This window comes from Amphiura filiformis, chromosome 8 (genome assembly GCF_039555335.1).
Source record: "Amphiura filiformis chromosome 8, Afil_fr2py, whole genome shotgun sequence".
Taxonomy (NCBI): Eukaryota; Metazoa; Echinodermata; class Ophiuroidea; order Amphilepidida; family Amphiuridae; genus Amphiura; species Amphiura filiformis.
In genome coordinates, this window is record NC_092635.1 from 46,030,296 (window position 1) to 46,055,730 (window position 25,435).

Genomic DNA, 25,435 nt, shown 5'->3' on the forward strand with positions numbered 1-25,435 from the left:
CAGCTATTGCAGATGGAAGAGCCTTATTGCATTGAACCCCTGGATATATGCTTCTTGTTGAAATCTGGTAGACATATTCCATGATTGTGCTATTCCATCTAAATCTAAATCCATACACCCCCATATGGAAGACATTAACTTCATCTTCCACATAGGGAGTGTAAATTTCAAATTGAAATCTACACCCCCTGTGAGGGATATTAAGGACATGTCTTGCATAAGGGATGTCTCATCAAATGTCCCAGAGATCACAATGACTGCTCAGAACCAGAAGTGGGTCATTGCAGCAGCTGCCATGTGTAGATTCTGTTTTTTTTAGATTTCAATTCTCCATGCACCATACACAGCCAAGCTCATAGCCAGGATTTGTCTTTGGGGCACAGAGCTACCAAATTAAAAAAAAGTGGACAATTTTTTTTGTTATAATATCCGTCTACTTTTTAAACGTAACTACCCCTGGATTTTCTGGGTCTGTTTAATCTTTTCACTCAAAACAGTGGACCCTATATGTGACTTTCTTCTTTAAAAATCTGGACCTCTTTGGGCAAATTTGTCCCATAAATGTGATCGCTATCGGTCTGCATGTAGCACATACTGCATTGGGCACATAGCCATGATCCAAGGTTATGATTTAAAAGCTAAAACGGACATGCAATGTGTCAATAAAGGATAATCTTCTTTGAAAGAATGCAAAGAATGATACAGCAAATCTGCAACTCCAATGTGATATCAAATCTATCTTTCCCCTATCAGAAACAGTTGTTTAGAAAACACCTGTTTCATCTGTGTGCTATATAATAATAACCCTTGTAATGTGAGTGTTGGAAAACTTGAAAAAGACTTTATAAAAATTTTAACAAAAATCAAAATTTCATATTATAATTAACATATTTGATGTCTACATGAAAAATGGATTCAAATGAGTACAAACAAGTCTAGTATTAGACCAGTGGTTCTTGGGCTAAATCATGAGAAAAATCATAAAATTATGTTGAAATTTGATTAGATAATGTTACTGTATACAGTATTTTCTTCACCACCACCTGCTACTGTTTGAATGGGATATTTGATAGAATCAAATGGATATTTGTTTGTGAGAACTTACTCACCCTCGGTGTACTTTTTTCACAGGAAAAGATACTTAGGGTATGGTATGTTGGACAGCTAATAAGGGTATGTTAGACAGCTGGTCAAGTACAGTGCTTGAGATGACATAATTCTATTCTGTGCACATGGGGAAATCTTCAGTGAATGGCTCTTTTCAGAGCCACCACTTAGTTATTTTTCTCTGTTGACAAGTGGCGGTCTTTAGTGAACGGCTCTTTTCAGAGCCACCATTAGCAGATTGGCGAGGTCTGCTTGTTCACTGGTCACAAGGGACAGTCTTTAGTGAATGGCTCTTTACAGAGCTATCATAAGGCAAGGGGTGGCATACATGTCTTATACTTGTCCTGAAGAAAACAGAGCTAGTCCTAACAAAAGCTTGACAATTCTAAACTTGTCCGATGGCAAAACCGCTAATAACTTACTAATTATTTATGTTACTACCATCTTCTCATTCTCTCTGTTATTACTTCATACAGGCACCAGTGAGAGAAAGTGGCATACAAGTTCTGGTCATGGCCATAGAGAAACATCATTATCAACCACCGGTTATTAGAGCAGCATGCTGCGTACTGTCCAATCTAACTACTACCATGTCTGAGATGACATCATGGGCTATGAACCAAGGTAAATATAATGAAAGAGAAAAATTACTATTAAGAATTTTACTTGTTAGGAAATGTTCTACTTTTGATTTATTCTACAATTTCTGAGCCTCAGGTATTAAAATGGGTCAACATTTCTTGGAAAACTAGAATAAATATTAGTTTTAACACTAGTATTTATAACTAAATAAATACTAGTATAAATTTAGCAATAGATGAATACTTGGAACCACATTCTTGGAACAACATTCCTACCCAAACCAAACTTGAGGGGTGTACAATTTGCTGTAGAAGTGATGTAATAATCTAATTAACTACCATAACTGTCTCATTCTCTCACGCCTGGACTATGGCAATGCACTCCTGTATGGAGCCAAATCAAAGGACCTGGACCGTTTACAATCTCTCCTAAACAAAGCCGCTAAACTTATTTTCTGTGCTGACAGACGTGATAGCCCATCACCTCTCCTGGACACTCTACACTGGCTGCCCATACGGGAGCGCATCAAATTCAAGATATGCATGTATGTTTTAAATGTCTTCAGGGTAATGCACCAGTTTATCTCACAAACTTTCTCACTCATAAACTCAAACCTGCTACAGGACCCATGACACGTTCTTCTTCCGATACTACTCTTCTCACCGCTCATGTCGGGAAAAATCGCATTGGAGATAAATCATTTTATGTTTCGGCACCCACGCTCTGGAACAGCCTCCCAAGAACCATCAGGGAGGCATGCACACTGCCTAGTTTCAAGAAGGTGTTGAAGTCTCATTTTTATCCATCATATTGACTCTGTTTTTGTTATTGCTTTGTTTTACGGCGCTTTGATCAAGTTGGAAAGGCGCCCTATTAAATGTTGTTTATGTATGTATGTATGTATGTATAGCAATAGATGAATACAATTTTTTAATATATCGCCCTGCACTGCAATGTTCACACGGTACCTATGCATTGAACCACAGATGTCAAGGAACAGGGATAAAGACCTGGATCATAATTCTATAGAATGATTAGTATCTTTGAAAAGAGCGGTATTGCATTTAATGATTGCAGACATACACAGGTGATGAGTGCAACCTCCTTGTAGTGCAGGGCGATATATTCAAAATTGTATTCACCTATTGCTATTGCAATTAATCCTGTTAATACATCATCACTTCTACGGCGAATAGCCACACACCACAAATATGAAGTCAAGCGTACCTCTAAGGCAATTTTCTTACAGTATACAACATATTTCAATTTGTTTATCCACTAGCTATGTAACATAATTAACTTACGGGGTTGTCTTTGGCCTTAATTCATTATAATTTCTTTTGAATCATCGCAAGATTCTGAATGATATTTATGAGTAATTGATTACCAACAGCTGAAATAATTAGACCAGGTCAACTAATTAATACAAGCCAATTAGAGTGAGACAGAACATTTGGTTTGATTGCTTTGACAGGTTTACTCACAATAATAACCTCAATATTTGCATGTACGTTGTTTCCTCAAATTTACTGCCCTGTAATTAAACTTATTAATTATATAGCAACATATTTGGTAATGGATTTAAGGCATAAACCCTGCATCATCAGGATTAGTGAAAGTTTATTAGAATTAGATAGTGTTAATTATGAATCACACACAGGGTTAGATGGCAGTTTCGATAACAATCTGTACCCTTGATCACATCAATGACTGCACAGACTCTTAAAAAGTTTATGTGGTTATTGAATGAAAATGATCAGTCACACCATGGAAGATTTTCTTCCACAGGATATATTGTTGATAGTGATCGATAGGCAAATGTGATGCATGCTGAGGAATGAAAAGGATTCAAAAGCTATCAAATTTGTCCCCCAAGATTGCTAACTGAGCTCTTTTGTTCCCAGTATGCATCACTTTTGCCTATCAATTGTTATCAGCAGATACCGTATGATCACACCGAGCTCTTCATAGCTCTTCATAAAGGTTGTTCATAACCAACCAATAGTAATTCTCTATTAATTTTGGAAGTAAAAGTTTACCGATGTTCTCTAACTCTAAAGCAACCTTATTCAAAATAAAAAGTCAAGGACAACATGTTTTTTTTTTCTTGTGACAAAAGCGGAAAAGCTTATCTTCACCTTGTTCAGTACCGGTTGCGGTTGGTAATGATAATAATATTAGCTAATATTAATAAGCCTACTAGGTAATACTTGGAGCCCTACCTTGGAACATATTTCATGAACTTGAGATTCTATCTATTTGTTTCCTGTGTTGAAATTAAAATGATTTATGCCAATTTACACATGGATATATAGGAAATTTAAAATTGTGTTTTTGTCTTTATTGTAGGTCAAATTTGTATAAGAAAATTACTTTCATTTCAGTATTTGGGAAGGAAACTTCAGTTTTAGGCAGTATAGGAACTTTGGAACTAAGGAAGGTTATGATTTTGTGCCACAGGTGGATTATGTGACCTTGAAATTAAGTACACATAACCTAAATAAGAATACATGAATTTGAAAATAAAATAATGCTGTGCTTGTTGGGTGAGAGTGCAGGTATGGTGTGATTTCCCATCAAAAGGAAAGCTAGGATTGTTGAGGGAAATAACTTCATTTCAATCAAAATCTAGTGGCTAAAAAAGGTTAGTGGCTGAAAAAAGGTTGAATGATCTACAATAAAAGGTTCCTTGATCTGCAATCCCCTGACTGGCAGTGTGTGTGTATGGTGGGGGAAGGCCCTTAGCCAGGATTTATTGGGGTGCAGGGGTTGCTTTCAAGTTTTTTACTGAAAAAGAAGTGCCGGTAGAGCTTTTGTGGATTGGGTTTTTTTGGGGTGCACCTTCTGGCTAAGGCTTGGGGACTGGGGCTAGGCTCCATTGGGTACACCACTGACCTACCTGGCTAGCTAGGTACACATTTTTCACCTCAAGTTTGTGGTGATGGTGCATGCTTCGCTGGCAGTATCAAATTGTGCATGCTAACCTAATCCTGACGAGTTTCTATACATGTTGGCACGGATGCTGTGCATCCTCCGAAAAGCGCTAACATTACTACCAAACTACCAAACTTTAAGTGAAACAAAGTATAGTGTCAGGGATCTATAGAGCAATGAATATTGAACTGAGAACTTTAACATACACTTGTCGCAATATTAATATTATGCCTAAATTTTAAATGTCTTCTTAACTGAAAACTTTGTGTTTATAAGGCAGTCGCATACATGTATGTGGGAATTGGTTTCCCCTTGTTTTGAAAAAGGAAAAGATGGTATCTATGTACTATAATTATTTCAAGGACACTTATTTATTTATAACATCTTCAATGTATGCACACCCTAATTTACCTGAAATATCCAAATAAATCAGATAAAATCAAATCATTTTTATGCGAGTTTTGGATCTTTTCCAGGACAATGTTTTTATAGATTCAAACCACAATTTAGGCCCAGTTCATACTTTTTATTTGATGTCAAATATTTGATGCAACAAGTTTTTTATTACCAAATCTTTTTTCCATTCTATTTCAAGTCATTTTCTAATGAATGTTTGTTGACGTAAAATCGATAATGTATTTTCCCCAGATATTTGGCAGCAAATGTAATTGATTTTTGTCATCCAATGTTCTTTAGAAGATAAAATGACTTAAAATAGATTGAATAAGGAATACTTGTTGCATCAAATATTTGACATTGATAAAAAGGCATGAATCAGGCATTACAATGCTTATTTGTCAATATTTCATTATGGGCTTTACTATAACTTCTTTTGTTCATACTTGTGATTGCTTTGTAAATTGCATTCTTTATTGAACATAACTAATCCTAATAATCATAATACTTTACTTTAAAAAAGTAGATTTCTCATAAAAGTAATAACTGATCTATAGTACCTGTATGGCGTCCTGAATCCTGTTTGAACAACAAATGTACAATAAATCTGCATGTAACTAAGCATATTTCCTTCTTCTACAAGACTTGTATAGTTGTCTTCTCTATTTTGGGGATAAGAGAGGAAATTAAGACAACCACAATGACAGTGGTTGAATATAGTATTCTTATTGGATGAAATCAATCCAGATGTTGGCTAGAGAGGAAGATTAAGCTTCATAAAGGTGGCGGTTAGCTTATAAACTTAGCAGAATGTCTGTGGTTTTGCTTAAAGGGGAATCAGTAGTCACACTTTTCTGATTATTCAAATAATGTTTACCCAATGCTTTGTCATCGGTAACCGCAGCCTGTGGCCCTCACAGACTTAGTGAGCACAAATCGCGAGCGCGTACACTCTAAATTACAAGGATTTAAAAATAAATCCTTAAGACTGTAGTTAGGGACCAATCAATTTTAGATTTAAAATTAATCTTATAGATTTGAATTTTAAATCTTAAAGATTTAATTTTAAATCTTAAAGATTTAATTTTAAATCTAGCACTTGATTGGTCCCTAATCACAGTCCCTTGGGATTTATTTTAAATCCTTGAAATTTAGAGTGTAGCATGAACACCCGAGTCCAAGCTGAGGGCGCAACCTCTCTGGATAATATACTAAAGCAACAGAGCCCAGAAGTAGTGCTATGTCATTGGTAGTATAACCAGGATTTTCTAGAGGATGGTCAAAGCAACTTTCGATAGGTGCAAGATTTGATGAAAATGGGCAAAATTTGGAAAATATGCTTACAAATATTTTTATTTTTAAAATAAAATACAAATGATGGGCAGTATCCCACAGGGTGCCAAAGTGGAAGATGGCTCACAGGGAAGGCAGTTGCCCCTCTTGTTGTCTGTTATAATAGATGAGGCAGAGTTCTAGCAAGATTGAAAATGTACAAAATACAAATATGTACCAAAATTAGCATTATGTGGACTGTGCCTTAAAAATTGAAGCAGAAAGACCAGTGAAACAACCAAAATCACTGGTCATATATTTTGTCATCCTAATTTTTCACCTGTTTTTAATCAGTCAATAACACAATAGGGAGTGCTTCAAGTTCATCTTGTGCTATTGGCTGGTTGAAACATGTGAAAGATTAGGATTACAAATATATATTTTTTCACAGGTCTTTCTGCTTTGATTTTTAAGACACTGAAAACATAATGGAATAAAGCTATAAAGAAAAACATAACAAATTTTCTCAAAAAGTGGAGTAGTCATGGCCTCCCAGCTGCCCTGCTTGCTACAGCCCTGAGATGAGGTGACATGTGAAATCATACCAAACATTATCCCGGCAGTTTTTCATTGTTTTTGCCCGGGAGTATGCGCATCCCGCGCATGCATCCTATGTTGTTAAGGACATGTGTGTAAGCTCATGTCGAATAAGACAAAGGGCAAAAATGCTATATTAAAAACTAAAGTGGTCGCATGCTCTTCCCTGCAGCATAGCCAACAGACCCAGAGAAGATATTTTACACTTCCCATAATGCATTTCTTCCATTTCAATTTTCAGTACTGATTTGCAGTCTAGTGCAACATGGGTCAAAAGTGACATAATGTACCTCAATGAACAGATCCATCCATATGTGGCAAAATATGTTTATTTCTTGACTATATCAACCCATGTTTAGCCAGTTAATTCACAAAATGAAAACAAAGGGAACCTGCATAAGGTAATTAAAGTGTCACTTAATGAAATGAGGTGATGTATCATTTTGCAAAGGACTCTGGGAAGGGTACGATGTCTTCTATGTGACAGACCAGTCCCTTCTAATGCTGGTAACTCATCTACATGGAGATGGTCAGTCCAGTCAGCCTCCTTATTTACAAGAGTCTATAGACTATAATAGTTACAGTCTAAAAAATGACAATTTGTTACTGCCAATAGATTTGTAATTGCACGAAATTTTTGTTTATACTAGATTGCAATGTTACTTTATTCCGACGAAATTTTGAAATTTGTTGACTGGTACTGAAATTGCCTGAGGTATTGTGTACAACGTCATAGCTTGGGGTTCAGGTAGCACAGAAGTGCAATCATAGATTTCAACTTCTGATAACCTCTACTATTAGAGCCAGGATTTCTTGCTTTACATTAAAAATGAAGAAGCAAAAAAATAAAAAACAGATTGACGACTCAGATTATTTCTTGTAACACGGGGATTTTGATATGCAAATGGGTAATATGGTTGTCAGTGACTGGTTATATTGATAAGCGAACATTTCTGCACTGGAAATCCTCTCTCACACTTCATTTAATGTAAATTATCACATTTCAATTATGCTGTTCCAGTTGAAATCCATACACCCCCTGCAGAAGATGTAAACTTAAGCTTCCATGCAGGGGGTGTAGATTTCAAATGGAGTTGTCCATTCAGGTGAGTCCATTTGAAATGCACACTCCATGTGTGGAAGATTAAGGATGTGTTTTCCACAGGGAGGATGGATTTCACCTGGAATAGCCAGTGGATTTGTATGGGGACAGTGTAAGGTCAGAAAGGTTATAGACATGTATGATTGAGGAAAATTAGAAAAGTCATGATTACGAATATGGATAAAGGGATTAACAATAAGTGGCGTAATTACTGTATTTTTATGCTACCATAGGGATAAGAAGAGGGTAATGCCCGGGGAGGGGGGGCACGTCATAAATTTTTGGTGGGTATGCTCCCTCAGAATTTTGAGGTGGTGGGTCTGTGGGATTTGGTAATTGGTAATCTGTAATTGGTTGTTGTAGAAGTGTTCCCTTCATCCAATCAGAATTTTTTTATATCAAACGAAAGCTAGTCACTAGGTCAACAGATAACGCAATTCAATGTTGTAGCAAGGCAAATGGGGTAAATCTGTTAAAAACTACCTATCCAAGCACATTTTTTGACCAAAATGTAGGTTTTAAAAGTCAAAACCTCAAGTGTTCCTTACAATATATGTCAAATTTTATGTCATTAAATGATAAAGCACACTTATATTGTCCATACACTAGCATCACAAGAATGAGCAATGGCCAGTTCTCTTTAAATTGCAAATCTTGTGCAAACAGTTACTATTTTCGCCTGTTTTGTTATACTGTTGTAAATTCAATGAACTATGACTTTGCTAAAGAGCACTTACAAATTGATATGAGTGGCTGGGGGCGGGGAGTGGGGCTGCCCACCCTTTGATAAGTTTTTCCCCCTCTTGCACCCCCTGCGGGATGTTGGCTGCCATGATGTTTAAGACTATATACCTTTTTTTGTATTTTTAGCCCATTTTGAATTCTTCCACTTCGATTTTAACGGATGTTGTTATTGTTTTCTTGTTGTTTTTCTTCACATTTTTGTAATTTTGAAACTGTGCACCCTAAACAATTTTTAGTATAAATTAAAAAGATTTGTACAAAATAAAAAAAAATTATAAACGTTATTGGTTCCACATTGTATTGGACACAACAGGCCCATTTACGATGTCACAATGGTCACAATGGTTCATTATGTAAGAATAGATTCAGTTTTAAAAGTTACTGACCGCTATTCACCGTTTTACCCCTTTCAGGTTTCTCAGATGAAGAAGCTGAGAAGCTTATTGTGATGTCCTTAGATATCCTCGAGTACATCAAGGAATACGCCATGCCGCATCTTGAACGCACCATGGCAGCTTATAAAGAGGATGAGGTTATCCAGACTGAAGGATTGAAAATCAAAGGGTGTTTTGGATGTCACTCGCCATCATCACAGCACGGGTAAGAATAGAAACATTCATCATCATGTGTCATGGAAATTTATTAAATTTTATGAATTGCAGGACATTAAATTTTTCATTTCTTATCAAACATATAGTTTTAAAATCCTTGCCATCCAACATTTTATGTCACTGCCATGCATTAAATTTGATGAATTACGGACATTAAAATTAGTATTTTTTGTCAAAAATTTATTTAAGAATCCTTGTCACCTAACATAACACATATTTAGTTTAAGAAGCAGCTAGGAAGACTAAACTTATGATAGCTGGGTATGCATCCACTATTTGGATACGGTATGTACTTATTGTTGCATTGTAAATTTTTGTCGTTTTTGATTTTATTGACATGGCCTATGATGTGAATGTACTTTATAAAGTTTATTTTAGTCAAAGTAAAGGCTATAATGTTTAAAGTTCAACACCTGATGTGATGAGTGATGTAATCAAGGTTTTCCATATTAATGATAGCAATTTTGAAAGCATGTGTTACCGTTCTTTGTTCATTGGACGAAAATTGTGTCCTGTGCCATACATCATAGCATCAATGTCCACCTGATTTGACTTGAAGTCAACTCCAAGCGATTTGCCACTTTGGGCAAGGCAGTAGAGTGATCAATATATCGGCTTGCCCCTAACGTTTTAGGCCTGATGTCAGAATCGTAACCATGTTTGCATGTTGGAACCAACAGCAACATGCATTAACCTACTTATAGTGATATTCACTACCAGAGTGTTAGCACTCTTCATGCACCTGCTGTTACTGTAAGCTAACTGGTGCCAACATGTTGTTCTATTAATGTCAAATTGCTGCAGTTGCTGACATCAACATATCCAAACGTTTCACAAAATTGTGTAAAAATTCAAAAATTATTGCTCTTTGTCATTAAAATTAGATTCTATATGAAATATGGATGCTAATAAGTACAAACATGCTTAGTAATGGTTCAGTGGTTCTTGATATGGTCTTTGAAATTGTGTGATGGATCTTTGGGTTAGGGCCTACTTTTACAGTGAAAATTACAACAAGTGCAAAAGAAGGCCCGAAAAGAGATACTCCATGTTCAATGATAGGTGTTGACATTGGTATGATGTGCTGAGATCATACTCATCATGACTTGTGCCTTTCTGCTATTTTTGACAAGGTTTCTGTAGTATATTTTAATTTAAGCTGATAATGTTATTATCATATCTAATAATGCATCAGACAGTTGCATCTATCTGATGTGTGTGTTACCTTGTGTTAGTGGTCCCTGGTTGAGTTAAGTTCATATTAAGGTTACTATCTTTTTTTTGCGTATGTGCATTATAGAAGGCCGGAGGATTTAGTTTTTTGTAATAAAAACTGTTTTAAAGAAATCAAAGATGTCTTGGAGTAAAAATTGTAGTGTAATGAATGACTGACATAATTTTATCCAATGAAAAAACATACCTTTTATATCAATTTTAAATTTAGCCTAAGTACATCAAAATATGGTTTAAAAACTCTTCCATGCTCTTTGTTTAGTCAAGACTGTGTTTTCCAGAAACCAGGTTGCTTGATGCTATTTCAGATACATGTACCAACTAGAAAGAAAGTGACCATATATTGTTGAAATTATCTTTTGTTGATTCCAAATGATAATGCTGTGGATTTGTGTTTTTTCTGGTCAACTAAAGCACAAACTGGAAATTAAAGCACAAATGGGCATGGAAAAGTTGGCTGGCCCAAGGTAATCTCCCGTGGCGCGCTATGGCCGTTTGTGTGTCTAGCATCCGAGGGATTGGAGGTTCAAAACCCACACCTCAGAAAATGAACATTCTCTTCATCTTTTTCCTTCCTTCCTTCTTTCCATCCTTACTCTGTGAAAAGCCTTAGTGGAGTTATGGTTATAATCACATAGCACTAATGTAGGTCTTGTAAATTGTTTGACACTACCCCATCAAGTTATCAAAAGTATACTCTTCTGTATTCAACAACTCTTCCTGTATCTTTACAAAGTGATGAATCCACACTTTTACAATAATGTGAACACAAGTTAATGGAACTGCGCATACAGGTTATGCATGAGTGCAAAAATTTTTGTTGTGCCTGGATCTTGTGTATATATAAGCCTACACGCTTACATGCTGTATTAATAATTTTGGAGGAAGCAGCTAAACATTGCCATTATATTCTGTAGTTTTATTGCTGATATCAACAGAAAAATCATAGATCTGCTTGTAATGCTGAGTGACAATAACTAACTGACATTCGTTATGAAATAATTATATGAATTCGACCATCTTCAGGCTGTATTTTGTTAGTTACACAGTAGTTCATCAGATATTAACAACTCGGCATTCAACGCGTCAACATACACCACTCAGTATAAAAATGTGTGGGTGCATCGTTTTAAATTTCTGATGAACCACTGTGTAACATCATGATTGAATCCTTAAATCACTCCATGTACGTAGTGATGTGAATCTCGTCAAGTCATTTCCTGTCAGTACCCCATCAAGTTAGTCAAAGTGCAATATTCTGTATCCAAGCATTTAGACAACTTAGTTTCCATCCAACATCCAACTTCATGCTTTGTTGTAACAATCATTACCCTTTTTTGCTGTTTGGGTCCAAGGCCATAATCAGTGGTGTACCTCATGGTCCAGATTTGGGTCCAGCATGGCTTTTTTGAAGTATGTGAATTATCTGAACTTACTTGACCTAAATAAGAGTAATATTGTTTTGTGAAGATGAAAGTTTCCCAGTTTTACACATTTGCAAGAATATGTATCTATGAAATAGAGAAACTATAATCAGTGGTGTACCCCATGATCCAGATGTTGGTCCATTGTGACTTTTTTGAGGTATTTGAATTATCTGTACTTATTTGACCTAAATATGAGTAATGTTGTTTTGTGAAGCTGAAAGTTTTACAGTTTTCCACATTTGCAAGAATACATGTCTATGAGAAACTATAATCAGTAGTGTACCCCATGGTCCAGATTTTGGTCCATTGTGAATTTGTTGATGTATATGAATTATTGGAACTTAACTTGACCTTGAATAGTATTGTTTTTTGAAGCTGAAACTTTTCCAGTTTTCCACATTTGCAAGAATACATACTGAAATTAGAGAAACCAAAGCAAGGACAGTGTATTATTCAAATGCATACTTTAGTTGTGTTACTATTTTGTTACAGATTCATATGACCATTGAGAAAACAGAAACCAAAACAAATGCAATGTTTATACAATGTCATGTGTTGCAAGTATATAGCAGGCAATTTCTCTAGATATTATTATACCTAAAAAGTACTTTTAGAAGTGTACTTAGAGAGTCTAACTTCTCAATGTAACAGTACTCATCTAATGTGTGGAGACAACTTTCCTCCAGTTGCCCCTTCCCCTGGTCAAAACAAATCACCAAAAAAATTCCACTATTTTGGACAGATATTGTCAAATTGTTGTCAAATTTTCAGATTTTGGCTACCCCCTTGGAATGAACTTCGCTCTCAATTCCCCTCAGCAAAAACATCTAATGGGCCACAGTCCTGATGAAGTCAAAGCCACACCTAATGGGCCACATTTCTCATGTATATTCAGAGCCACAGCTGATGGAGCTTGATGGGTCAGAGTCCTGATCCTGAAGAGGGCAGAGCCATACCTGATGGACCACAGTTCTGATGTTATCAGAGCCACATCTGGCTCACCAGATCTCTATAATAAACTTATTATCATATTTTCTGAATTGACTAAAAACCAGCCTAGTTTTGTTGCACTTTGTTTGCACCTCGTTTTGTTGCACTTTGTTGCAAATTGACTTTGAAGTGGTGTCTATTCATTTTCACATATATATGCATGTTAAAGGTGATGTTTATATGACTAAGGCATCATGTCAATCTCCTGTTGAAACCAGGAAAGTGCTCGATTATCTGAATCTGAAGTTCATAACTTTTTCCTAGAACACAAAATGATAATTTTGTTTCAATTTCAACATGAGTGATCGTTTAAAGTATTTCCATTCACAAAATTATTCATTTCCAATTCACTTTATACCTCCCATCCTGGATATCGGTACTACATTCATTTCACAAAAGTGAAAAGTTCTTTAACGTGGATGACTATACTTCAAGAGGATAAAAACTAGAAACACTTATCTTGTATCTCAAAACTGAAACATTTTTTTCTTTTTTTTAGTGAAGCAACAAGAAGTGAAGAAAAAAACTATATAGCAATTCATCAATTTGTATGAGTCATTGAGTATGATTGTCCAACCTCAGAGCAAAGGGAAATCCCAAGTCAGGAAAACATGGAGACTTTTTGCCATGCTACAAGGACTGTGACATTCCGGCACATTTTTAGTTTAGCTTTTTACATATTTGTTATTTATCCCCTATGCACCTGAGGCATAGAGAAGATCTGGAAATAGTTGAAAAAAGGAAAGAGAGAGTTTTACGAAGAAAAGGTTACTTGGCGACGTGCGTATAGTGAAAACTTTTAACCCAAGGTATATACGCTGGTTCTATACATGTGCCACGGTGTGTCAGGAGGATAGGAATAGTTGTAGAATCTTGGACGCCACATCGGTCTGTGTATTGGGTTGGGTGGTTATCTTCTGATTTGGTTCAATACCAAAAGGTGTCAGATTGCAGGAAACTGGAGCTTAATTTGAAGATGTTTGTCTGGAATACCGTTGGCTACGGCCGATTGCATCTTGAAAACAGCTTGAAGCAACATTGATGTTTACGTCAATTTCTGATACCTTGTTTATTTCTACTGATGTACATACAACTTGCGTCATGTGAACAAGTCATGTGTTTATGATAAATGCAAGACAACGGTGACTGTATCAGTGGTTGAGTTTGACAAAATTATTTCAAGATAACTTGGCGATAAGAATATGGCAACAGACCCATCTGGAGAAGTAATGGAGAGGCCAAGGTGCCTAAGTTGCTGTCGGGCCCTGGAAGAACCATGCATGGATAAACTTGTGGTGTTGGTATTAAAGAAACCGTACCCTCTGTTGAGTATCGGAGGGAAGCTTTATCAACCGCATCTTAGGTAAATTGTGTAAATTGATTTATTATAAGCTTAAAAGTTTGCTTGGGGCCTAACCTGTGCCTGACCCATGTTATGATCTTCCCAAGAGGGCGTGTCCAGGGATTGTCCCTCCTCTAAAACTGACACATTGACATGAATAAGTGGTGATTTATGTTTGTATCGCTTAGGGCCTGGGTTTGAATCATTTGTCCCTCTTAGGGATAAATCATCAAGGACCACTCACTGCCCACGATGTTGATATATGTTGCATTAATTGCTTAGGGCCTGGGCTTGATCTTGTTCAGTGGGCCCTCCCAAGACATAAATACCAGGGGACACTCAACTCTCTGCTCCACTATCATCATACAAGTGACACATATGTTCTGATATTATCGCGCTCATTGTTTATGGTACGGTGACAGCACACATAACATTAAGAAGGTGCCGTTTTTGTTAGCCCCCAGGGTGGGAAATTGCAGATTTCCAACATTTTTGAGAGCCAGCCCCTGGTTATAATGACAACCCGCTTTTGAACTCGCTCTGTGTGTTTTTCTTATTGCTTAGGTTCCTTAGTGAGTTTATGCGAAGCAATGGGCTATTCCAATTGAAATCCATACACCCCTATGGAAAACATGACCTTAATCTTCCACACAGGGAGTGTGAATTTCAAATGGGGTTCCCTGAATGTATGACTGTTTGAAATCTACACCCTCTGTGTGGAAGATTAAGGTCATGTCTTCCACAGGGGGTGTATGGATTTCAACTGGAATAGCCCAAATGTGTGCAATGATCTTGGGGTAAATACAAGTCATCCTGATCATGAGCTGCTGACCCAAATTGGGTCTTTGGGGGCACATGGTGAATGGTGTTTCAAGGTACTTTCGGATATGTGGTTTTAACCAAAGACTTTTAAAAGATTATGATTTAACAATACCTTTATAATTGTGGCATTTTATGTAATACCTTTATACTTACATATGTTTACCCTACTTTTGTCAGCATTTTTTATGTATCTTTGTATTATTTTGTATTCACTTTGTGTTGAAATATGGAATCAAGATTCTGTCATCATATCCCCATTCTTACATGGTTCAGCAAGGCAAACCTTTCTGAGTGAGGATGTGGATGTAGTAGGTAGGCCTAGATGATGAAAGTCTTGGGATGATGCACCCAAAAATGATGAAGATGGAAGAATGATTCTGGAATCCCTAGCTATTACTTTGTTCAGTATTCACCTATAAGATAGGCATAAAAGGTGATGCTGGGCATATAATTCATTTAGTTTAAAGGCTGGTCGCAATATATGCCAATATAATTACAGATGATAGTGAAGAGCATGATGTTTAATTGTGTTTATAAAGTCATCTGTTGTCCGTGGTGGTGTATAAAATAGCAAACAAGAGTATTAGATTCAAGTCATTGGTCACATAGCCAGTGGGGCAAAGGGGGCAGCTGCTGTCCTGTGGAAAGTCTTTCCCCGCTCTTGTTCTACTGTGGGGTGCTAGCCGCCCTGATATTTAAGATTTTATGCTTTTTTCACCCATCATCCCCCCCCCCTTAAAAGTTGCCTTTTCCTCTTGCCCCCTCTGAAAATGCCCTGGATATGCCTGATTGGTATGTGCACAAAGGCACCATATAGATATTGTATGACATAAATGGCTTGTATTAAAACAATGGTTTACCAATGAAAGTGATAACAGGAAGTCAAGCAATGTCGAGCTTTTAGACTCTCATTCAGAAACTTTTTCTTTCAAAAAATGAAACAGAATGAGCCATTGCTGCTGACCTGGGGATGTGTATGTGGCACTTCCGAATCCTGATTCACCTAGACTTAATGTGGATAAAATTACGCAGTAACAAATGTTGATTTAAAAGTATGGAATCCCTATGTGTGTTACATAAAGGGGTTACTAGAAGGAAACTGATATTGCAGGGGTGACATACAGGGGGGGGGGGCAAAATCCAAAAGGATGTCTAAAAGTGTGTTTTTCCAAAAGTATTGGCAATGTCCCCTATTTCCTATTTTGACTGGGGAAAGCCTCAAGATTGTGGGAATGCTCCATAACCCTGCTTGAAGGATCTAGAGTGGAACCAGGTAATTTCAATGGGTGTCACTCATGAAAATGGCCAAGTGGGACTCTATTGTCCATCCTGTGGAAGCCTGAGGGGTAGGCCTACCCCCTTGGAATAGAAATAATTTGCACATTTTTTTCAAAATCACCTAAACATTTGTCAATTTGTCCCCATTATTTTTCAAGGAAGGGGAGACAGACCCCAGGCCCCCTGAATCTGCCCTTGATGGTAGCTATTGATTTGTAAAAATGTGTTCTAGGTCCTGAATGGAATCAGGTCAGGTCTTAGCACTGCCCATGTACATTCATTGAGACTTGAAGGATTGTTCAAATGTGCAAAAAGAACTGGAGTGATCCAGATTTGTAACATCATGTAGATCTCCCCATGTATGATGATTTTTTCCTTCTTGCTACTCATGCTGAGAACTGTTTCCTGTTGACACTAGCAGAAAAGTTGCCTTAAATTGACAAGTGAAAGTGACAGTTTGCCTTTTATTTCCCTGTTTCAATCTATGAGAAACTTGCTTGACAAAGGTGAAACAAGTTTCTGATAATATAAAGTGATTTGGAAAGATAGTGCTGTGAGAAGTATTTCAAGGAGAGTTGCACCACAGACTCTTCTTTCTATGGTCTGTGGTTGCACCCATTGTTGCATAATTCTAATTGGTGATGTGGATGCGTGGCCACATTATTTGACCCCCTTGTTTTAACTGTCTCTCAAGAACTAAAAACCTAATTTTTTATTTTACTGTTATTTTGCAGAGTTTTTTCAACCATCACTGACCCCTTTGTGTGCTAAAAATCTCACTGAAAAACTCTTGAAGTGCTGTATGCACATCACTGTCACTTCCCAAGTTGAGTGTACCCCTCTGCCTGTTGAATTTATTTGTGCTTGATTTGAACTAAATCCATCTTTTCAAAAAAGAAATAATAATCTTCATCAGTCATTGGAATCTAATTCAGTTTCAGTACAATACATGTTTCAACATGAGTAATTCGGAACTTCAATCTCTATCTTAGTCGCCACAAGGTGCCATGAAAACAGTCTTATCAAATCCTTCAATAGTTTATGAAAAAGTTCCGACACAACTTTCTAAAACAGTTGACCCACCTAGCATCACCCTGGGTGCGTTTTTTGTAAGCATAGCCTGGATTTCTTTCCTAACCTCCAACTGCAAAGTAGTAATTGGGTTGACATTTCCTTCACATTCAGTCTACACTCAAGACTGACACTACTTCACCAATTTGATTTTCAACGAATCTGCCAACAACTTTTTGGCTTTGAATATGTTAGAATCAGTGCCAAATATGCCAAAAATAGAACCTGGAGTTCTATTCAACTTCCAGACTTGGAAACTCCACTTTGGAGTGTTTTTCCGTAGTTCTCCCAGCACGTCCATATCAATCGTATCTACAGTTCATTTACGGTTACCTACTATGAAAAGGATGAAACTGCTGGCAGCTTTATCGGTCGAAAAATTGTATAAAACCTACAATCATAATTCCCTAAGCATGAACTTGCAGATTAAGCTAGATTAAAAGCTTTAAAAAAAGTTCTACATAGGCCTATAAACCTAGTAAAAGCCATATTTTTAGATGTTAAAATATATGCCTATGACCCCATTTACACAGAGAGAAGTCGACTTCAATTGTGACATTAAATTCAGATTGCGATTAAGGATTAGCATAAAATGTTTGATGACAGGACGTTTACATGGTAGTCGACTCAAAAACAAATTGTGAATTTGACTTTTACGCCATCACTTGCTCATGCCTTAAATAATAACATAAACTTCGAATTTCAAATTCGACTAAAGTTGACTTAAGGCTCTGTGCAGTGGCAGCGCTAGGAAATTTTTCGAGGGGCATTAGGGGAAAAGTGAATTTCAGGGGGGGGCAAAATCAACAAATTTTGGTTTTTTCTGGGAGGCTACGGGGTGGGGAGCAAGAGTTCTGACTGGGCGCTGCCACTTGCCCTGTGTAAGCGGGGTGTATGTCTTACTTGGATATTAACTTTGGATCTCATTTACTTTTTGTATGTCTGATGAAGGTGAAGACATATGTGACCGTACAGCACGAATGAGCCGTAAATGTCCTCAATTGTATTCTGAGTTACAGGGTAAAATGGGCATGAAGGTCGTATTCATAGGTACCTCAATTTGGTGCTACGTGTACCTCATTTAATGAGATACACGTAGCACCAAACTGAAATCCCTATTAATATGACCTTCATGCCCATTTTACACTGTAACTCAGAATACAATTGAGGACATTTACTGCTCATTCGTGCTGTACGGTCACATATTGCTAGGGTTTCCAGCAAAATGCCCTGAAACACTTTTTTACTTTAAGTAATTGAAGTTGCAAAATCAGTGTACATGCTTTCAGTGGCATACTGGCAAATATTTCCAAGAGGGGAATCATCTTGCTGGCCAAAATGAAGACATTCAAGTTGTGCCTAAAACCATGCAAAAGGAAGATGTGCATCAAAACTTTTGGCAATATTGTCCCTGTATTTTGAGTCAGAAGGGGCAACTTGCATCCCCTGGTTATACACCATTGTATACTTTGAATTTGCAATATTTCTCACAATTTCTAAGCAGTTTGTTGTTTTGATTTTGTTTTCAACTCTCAATCCACCTTTTTCTATAGGGTTAGTCTATTTTTATTTTATGAATCATGTTGTGATTCACTTGTTTACTACAAGTTGTTAAACAGAAAAATATTTCATAAGTTTGACTTTCTCTTTCATTCAGAAATGACCTTTTCGGTAAATCCCATAATTGCGAGTACACTGAAATGTCGTCACTTGATGTCAGTACGCGTCAAGCCGATGCGCACATCGTTTAGCGAACATCGTTACTGCCAATTGCAAGTCAGCGTAACGGCATCTCAGGTGTACTCGCAAAGGCTTGTGGGATTTACCGAAAAGGTCAATTTCTTACTTCTTATAAAATTAAACTTTGAAAACAAAAGTTGTGCTTCAATTGTATTCATATATTTATCTGTTTTGCATTTTCCTGGTTATCATTGAGCCAATAGAAATTTATTTGACAGATGAAAATGGGACATTTTGATTGTTTTTTGTGTTATTTAAAAGGGCATTTCGTGATCCACAGCCTCATCCCCCCACTTTTCTCAAAAAAAGTTGAGATTTTTATATCACTGCACTGCAAAAAGCGTGTTTAGGAATTAAACACTTTTCTTGCACCACATTCTAAACATGCTTGATTCCTAAACCCTATAGTGGCAGCCAGCCCTGATATATAGCTACTAACCGCTCCATCTAGGGGCACTTGACGTGATGGGGGTGTGCAGACAGCGCACTGCAAAAAGTGTGTTTAGGAATTAAACACTTTTCTAAACACTATCTTGCACCATGTTTTTAAACATGTTTAAATGCTACACATGTTTAGGAATTTGATGGGTATGTGTTTAGGAATTTAACACATGATGTTTTGGAATTTGACATTGGTTTTAGGAATAAAACACTTTTCTTGCACCACGTTTCTAAACATGTTTGATTCCTAAACACCAATGTCAAATTTCCTAAACACAGCCCATCAAATTCCTAAACATGTGTAGCATTTAAACATGTTTAAAAACATGGTGCAAGATAGTGTTTAGAAAAGTGTTTAATTCCTAAACACACTTTTTGCAGTGTGGAAACCTCTGGCTACATAATGTTTATGTACAAAATATTTCTTGCAGATTAATTTGTTTAGCAGAGATATCGTGAAATTTGAATTTCGTTCCGATGCACCAGAACGAAATTACAACGCATTGTCTATGGAGCAGTGTAATACACATAATCATGCATAACTCGCGAACGCAAAATCGGAATCAACTGAAATTTTGGGAACAGGTTTTTTTCGTGGATATCTAATGAAAAATGACATAAATAGAGGATGCTAGGATCACGAAATACTCCTTTAATATGGATTTTATGCATAAGGGCATCAACATTGAAGTCTAAGAAAGTGTCAAAAAATGTGGACCAGTGTAACATTCAAATCTTCAATAGTTAAACATACTCATGTTTATATGCATCAATTTTACATTTGAGTTTGGGCCCATAACAGTTAATGAATGCCTGTAGATTCTCAGACCTGAGGGCCTGAATCGCACTTGAAACCTTAGTTTGTCCGTCCAAAAAAGCCCAAAGGTCACTGAGAATCTTGATGAGGGTTAAGGGTGTTCTGAAGTTTTGTAAATCACTTATTGGGCTATTCCAGTTGAAATCCATACATACATGGGAGACATGGCCTCAATATTTCACACAAGGAGTGTGAAATTCAAATAGGGTTACCTGAATGGGTAACTCCATTTGAAATCTATTTTCCCTTTGTGGGAGATTAAGGACATGTCTTCCATAGGGGGTGTATGGATTTCAACTGGAATAGTCCATTGTCAGGGTCTTAGCTAGGATGTGACAAGTGCATGCCCATCATTTTCACTAAAACTGCCTGTCCAAAAGCTGACCTGAAAACATAAACCAGACCTCTGCCCCTTCTGGGGGTTCAGTCAGTTCAAATAGCTATTACTATATAGCCTTAATTTATTAGTCTGGTATTGTTTTGAGTTCACAAAACTTACTCAAGCATTCTTTTTTATTTTAGCATAGGTCTGTCACAGCCATTTTTTGCCTGTCCCAGGAGCAAACTGCCCGTCCAAAACGACGGGTGCACAGGTGGTTAGCTAACACTCTACTTATTGTGCCTCCAAACTCCAAGATATAGCATAACAACATAAGAATTCATTCATCATCATAATCCTGACCTCAAGTCTAAGACTTCAAAAATCCCCGAACGTCATTGTCATAGTATTATCCCATCCTATCATGTCATCATTCCGGATCATCAATCTACGTTCAAATCCTGTACAATGAATTCAATATGTCTTTAATGGGCCCTATCTCCGTAAGACATCGATTCATGTCGTGTGACCTCCCGTCCCATGAACATTGTCCATTTAATATTTCCTCTGGTTAGCCTCTGCCACATGGCTTTATATATCCTGTATATATGGCTAGGCCTCAGCTGATCTTCTGTTAATGTTTGCTTGTTCAATAGTAAAAGAACACCTATTTTTACAGCGATAAATTAATTTTGAAAGTTATATATTGTAGATAAGTGTATTTGATTATTTAAAGGATATAAATACTTGATATGCATCTGTGACATCTACATATCCTGGGTCCTTCTTAACTATAGAAAAGGTACTTTGATCAAATTAATTTCTACAAACTTCCACGAAAATTTATCTTACCGAAAATGAATCGGTTGTTTAAGTTTACGAGAAAGAACTAGAAGAGGTCACTGCAGATGAGTCTATTTCCTATACTTCTTAAATTAGTCTCTGAAAAAATAAAACTTCAACTGCCTTTACCTGTCTATCACACGTTCTGTTTGCTTGGCGGACATTGACAGTGGCCTACTTTTGACTTGAGCTCAATTTCTTCCATACATCAAGTTATTTTTTCTCGTTTGTCGGAGATAAGACGTTGCGACATGGATATAGATAGTACTGGTAAACATATACGGCTATAAAATTTATGTTTCCTTCAATACGTGTGAAGAAAATGCCTCATTCATGGTGAAAAACTGAGTCATAAGGTTGGTGGACAGGTTTTTATAAAAACTTATAAGAGTTTTTTTTTTATTTTGTTAACTTTTCTTGTTTTATCCTGTGTAGATTTACATGCTGACATCTTATCCGTTGTAATTTACTTGTTTATGATGACTGGTCGGCAGGTGTTTTGTTTATATGATGCTATAAAGTTATGATCCAAGAATGACTTGTTCATGTGTGAGAGTGAGATATGAAATGACTCTTGTCTTCACTTTGTTATTTTGCCAGCTTAGAGATTAAAACCATAGGGTCAGTTTTACATGTATATAAACACGCTTTATGTGCTAAAGTGATATGGGATAAATGTATTGCAACCCTTGAGTGATTTCGTCAGTTTCTGTAAGTACCATGTTTTAAGTGATTTTTTGGTTCAGATTTTGAGATATATTACAGTTGTTGTGCATTGCACATGTGCAAAGTGCATCATGTTAATAATGTTTTTACGTCACATATATCACCCGGATATATCGTGCACATGAAGCACAACAAGACAAGATTCAATCTTGTACATGTAGATTGGCAATAGGCCTGTAAATTGTGCATGTTTTGCTTTGTAGCAAGTCAAATGTAAAAATGGACTATTCCAGTTGAAATCCATACACACCTTGTGGTATCATGCTCTAAATATCCCACACAGGGGGAGTAGATTTCAAATGGAGTCACCCATTCACTGCATTCAGGTAACCCCCATTTGAAATTCATAATCCCTCCGCTGAGTGCAACCAATCCGCATAACTCCGGAGTAAGCTACTAGTCTAGTAAGTTGGGGAGTATCTCACATTTTGTGACTTCCAAATCGGTGTAAGTTACTAGACTAGAGAGGACTATTGTTATTTACTTAGTAACTTACTCTTCATCTTTTGAGGAGTAAATTGGCAAGTATCTTGTGTATCTGTGTAAGTTACTAGACTAGTATTACTCTGCAACTATTGTTATTTAATCAACAACTTACTCTTCATCTTTTGAGGAGTAAGTTGGTGAGTAAGCAAATGATAATGCAAAGGATAATGCACAGCTCCCCAAAATTGTTCATTTGTGTAAGTTTTCAACACAAACACTCTGTGTCTATCAATTGATGTTGCTGTTTTGGTGATGTCATGTGACAATATATTATGTAAATGGTCTGTTTGAGAATTTTTTGAAAGTAGCAAGCTTATTTTATTCAACTTGTCAACAAACAATATTTTTGTTCTGTTATTTGTGAATGAATGAGTAAATATAAATAACATATTTGTAATTCTGCCTATATAACTTTCCAACTTTACAGTTGGCGATTGAGTATTCAATTGCTTAGGCCTACTGGCAATTGCTTAAGGTGGGTGCCCGGGGGAGTCACTCCCATTGTGGCCTATACACCATCCGCGATAATGAAAATGCGTAAAAAGGGTAGTTTTTCGTGGGTAAGCACGATCACGCAGTAACACGTTTAGGGTGTCAAAACATGAAAGAATATTGGAAAAAGGGTAGCAAATTGCAATTGCTAAATACGCGGAAATGAAATTTAGGGTATGAAATTTGATGCAAGGAATAAAATCCCTGTTTAGGGTGTGAAAACACCTGTTTAGGGTATTGTTTTAGCCTAGGGTAAAATCCTTGTTTAGGGTACTTTTCAAAAGTTGATTATCGCGGATGGTGTACAGGCCACAATGGGAGTGACCCCCCCGTGGGTGGGTGGGTGGGACGTCAGGATCCATTTGTGGCAGTGTACTTTAAGATTAAGAAGTTAAAACTTCTTAATCTTTTCTTCAAGAAAAATCATGCACATGGAGCAGAAATGACACCCCTTATCAAGCATTGGGATCTGCTTTATAGAAAACATACCATTCCTCTTGTGTGACAGCTTGATTTATCTCAATATTTGAGTGGAAAGACCGCTATAAGGACATGATTCCCTCTGCCCGCCTGAATATCAGTTGTATAATAACTGAACTTTTTCGTTTCAAATCGTAAGGAACACAGAAATGTCAAGTTATTGTTAATTCACAAGTTTATGATTTATATTTTTCATCCTAGCATCATTACATACAGGAAACGATGGTGATATCATACTGTTTACTCACTTTACAACCATATGAAAGTTTTGTTGTCACCAATGAGTGATAAATGCTAGCATTTGTAACAAACAATATTTCTGCACAAGATTATTGTAAACAAACACCTCATAAAAAGGAAGTTGCCACTTTTTTGAATTGTCATAACTTTCAGCACAATTGGTTAAAGCAATAATATGAATTTATATAAATGTATGAAGAATTTTGTTCGCTGCAGTATGAATTGTACGATACGACCCTTGTGTGAAACAAAACTGGAACGATCAAGAAATTAATGATTAAACGTAATTGGGTTGCAGTGTGAACAGTGGCGGCACCAGCGGGGCATGGTCAGAACTGTTGCCCCCCAGAAAAACCCCCAAAAATTACGAAAAATTCCACTTTTTGCAGTAATTTTGCATAAAATTTGTTGATTTTGCGCCCCTGAAATCACTTTTCCCCTAATGCCCCCTAAAAAAAAAAATTCCTGGCGCCGCCACTGAGTCTAAAATGCTGCAATGTTGTATTGATGATACTGTTTAATGATCAACTATACATGTATGATTTTCTCCAAAAACAAACATTTTTTTAAAAGTTTAAACTGACTTTCAACACAATAAATTTAACTAACCTTGAATTTTTGATGTGTGACTCACATCTTCATCACAAGAAGTCATATGATTTTGTGATGGACTTGTGCTTTTGTTGACTATTGGTGACTTTTGGTCAACAAAGGGCAAGTCCATCACAACATCATAAGACTTCTTCTGATGAAGATGTGTGTCACACATCGAAAATTCCAGGTTAGTTGAATTTGTTTTGCCGAACGTGAGTTTAAAATTTTAGAAATAGTTTGTCACCAGCACGTATGAACTTACATTAGAGTAAAAACAAACATATTAAGCTATTTTATTCTGTGTAATCTGTTTGCAACTTTTCAAGTGTGGTACCATACTGCAGGTAACCAATTTTTCTCATGATTTCTAACAAAATTAAAGCATAATTTTCTGCAGTTGAACATTGCAAAAACAAAGCTCTCCATAACAATACGAATGCCTGTTTCTTGACAGTGGACACTATTGAGCATCCAGTACACACAAAATGTTTTTGTAACATTGTTAAAAGTCTCACAAAGGTTACCAGATGCAGAATTCAAATGTTGAGTTGAGTTAATAACCTTTTTAATATGGTAACATTTTCAAAGCCATTTTAAGTTTTGCCACAAATCATTGTCACATATTGTTATTTAAGTGTTGACAAATATTTTGTTAAACATTTGCAAAAAAGTATTTTACAATAGTAACATAAATTTTGCTATAAAAATTATGTTTTGAAACATTTACAATTTTTTTAAATGATTCAGCA

At 36.5% G+C, this 25,435-nt stretch overlaps 1 protein-coding gene across 1 annotated transcript in view; it reads left to right on the plus strand.

Moving 5' to 3' along the window:
• LOC140159112 (uncharacterized) overlaps positions 1 to 25,435 on the plus strand; it is a 63,479-nt gene that overhangs the window by 37,681 nt on the left and 363 nt on the right. The window contains exons 6-7 of the mRNA XM_072182464.1: positions 1,584 to 1,731; positions 9,148 to 9,334. Of these exons, the coding sequence (XP_072038565.1) occupies positions 1,584 to 1,731; positions 9,148 to 9,334 (335 nt within the window). The remainder of the gene's footprint in view (positions 1 to 1,583; positions 1,732 to 9,147; positions 9,335 to 25,435) is intronic.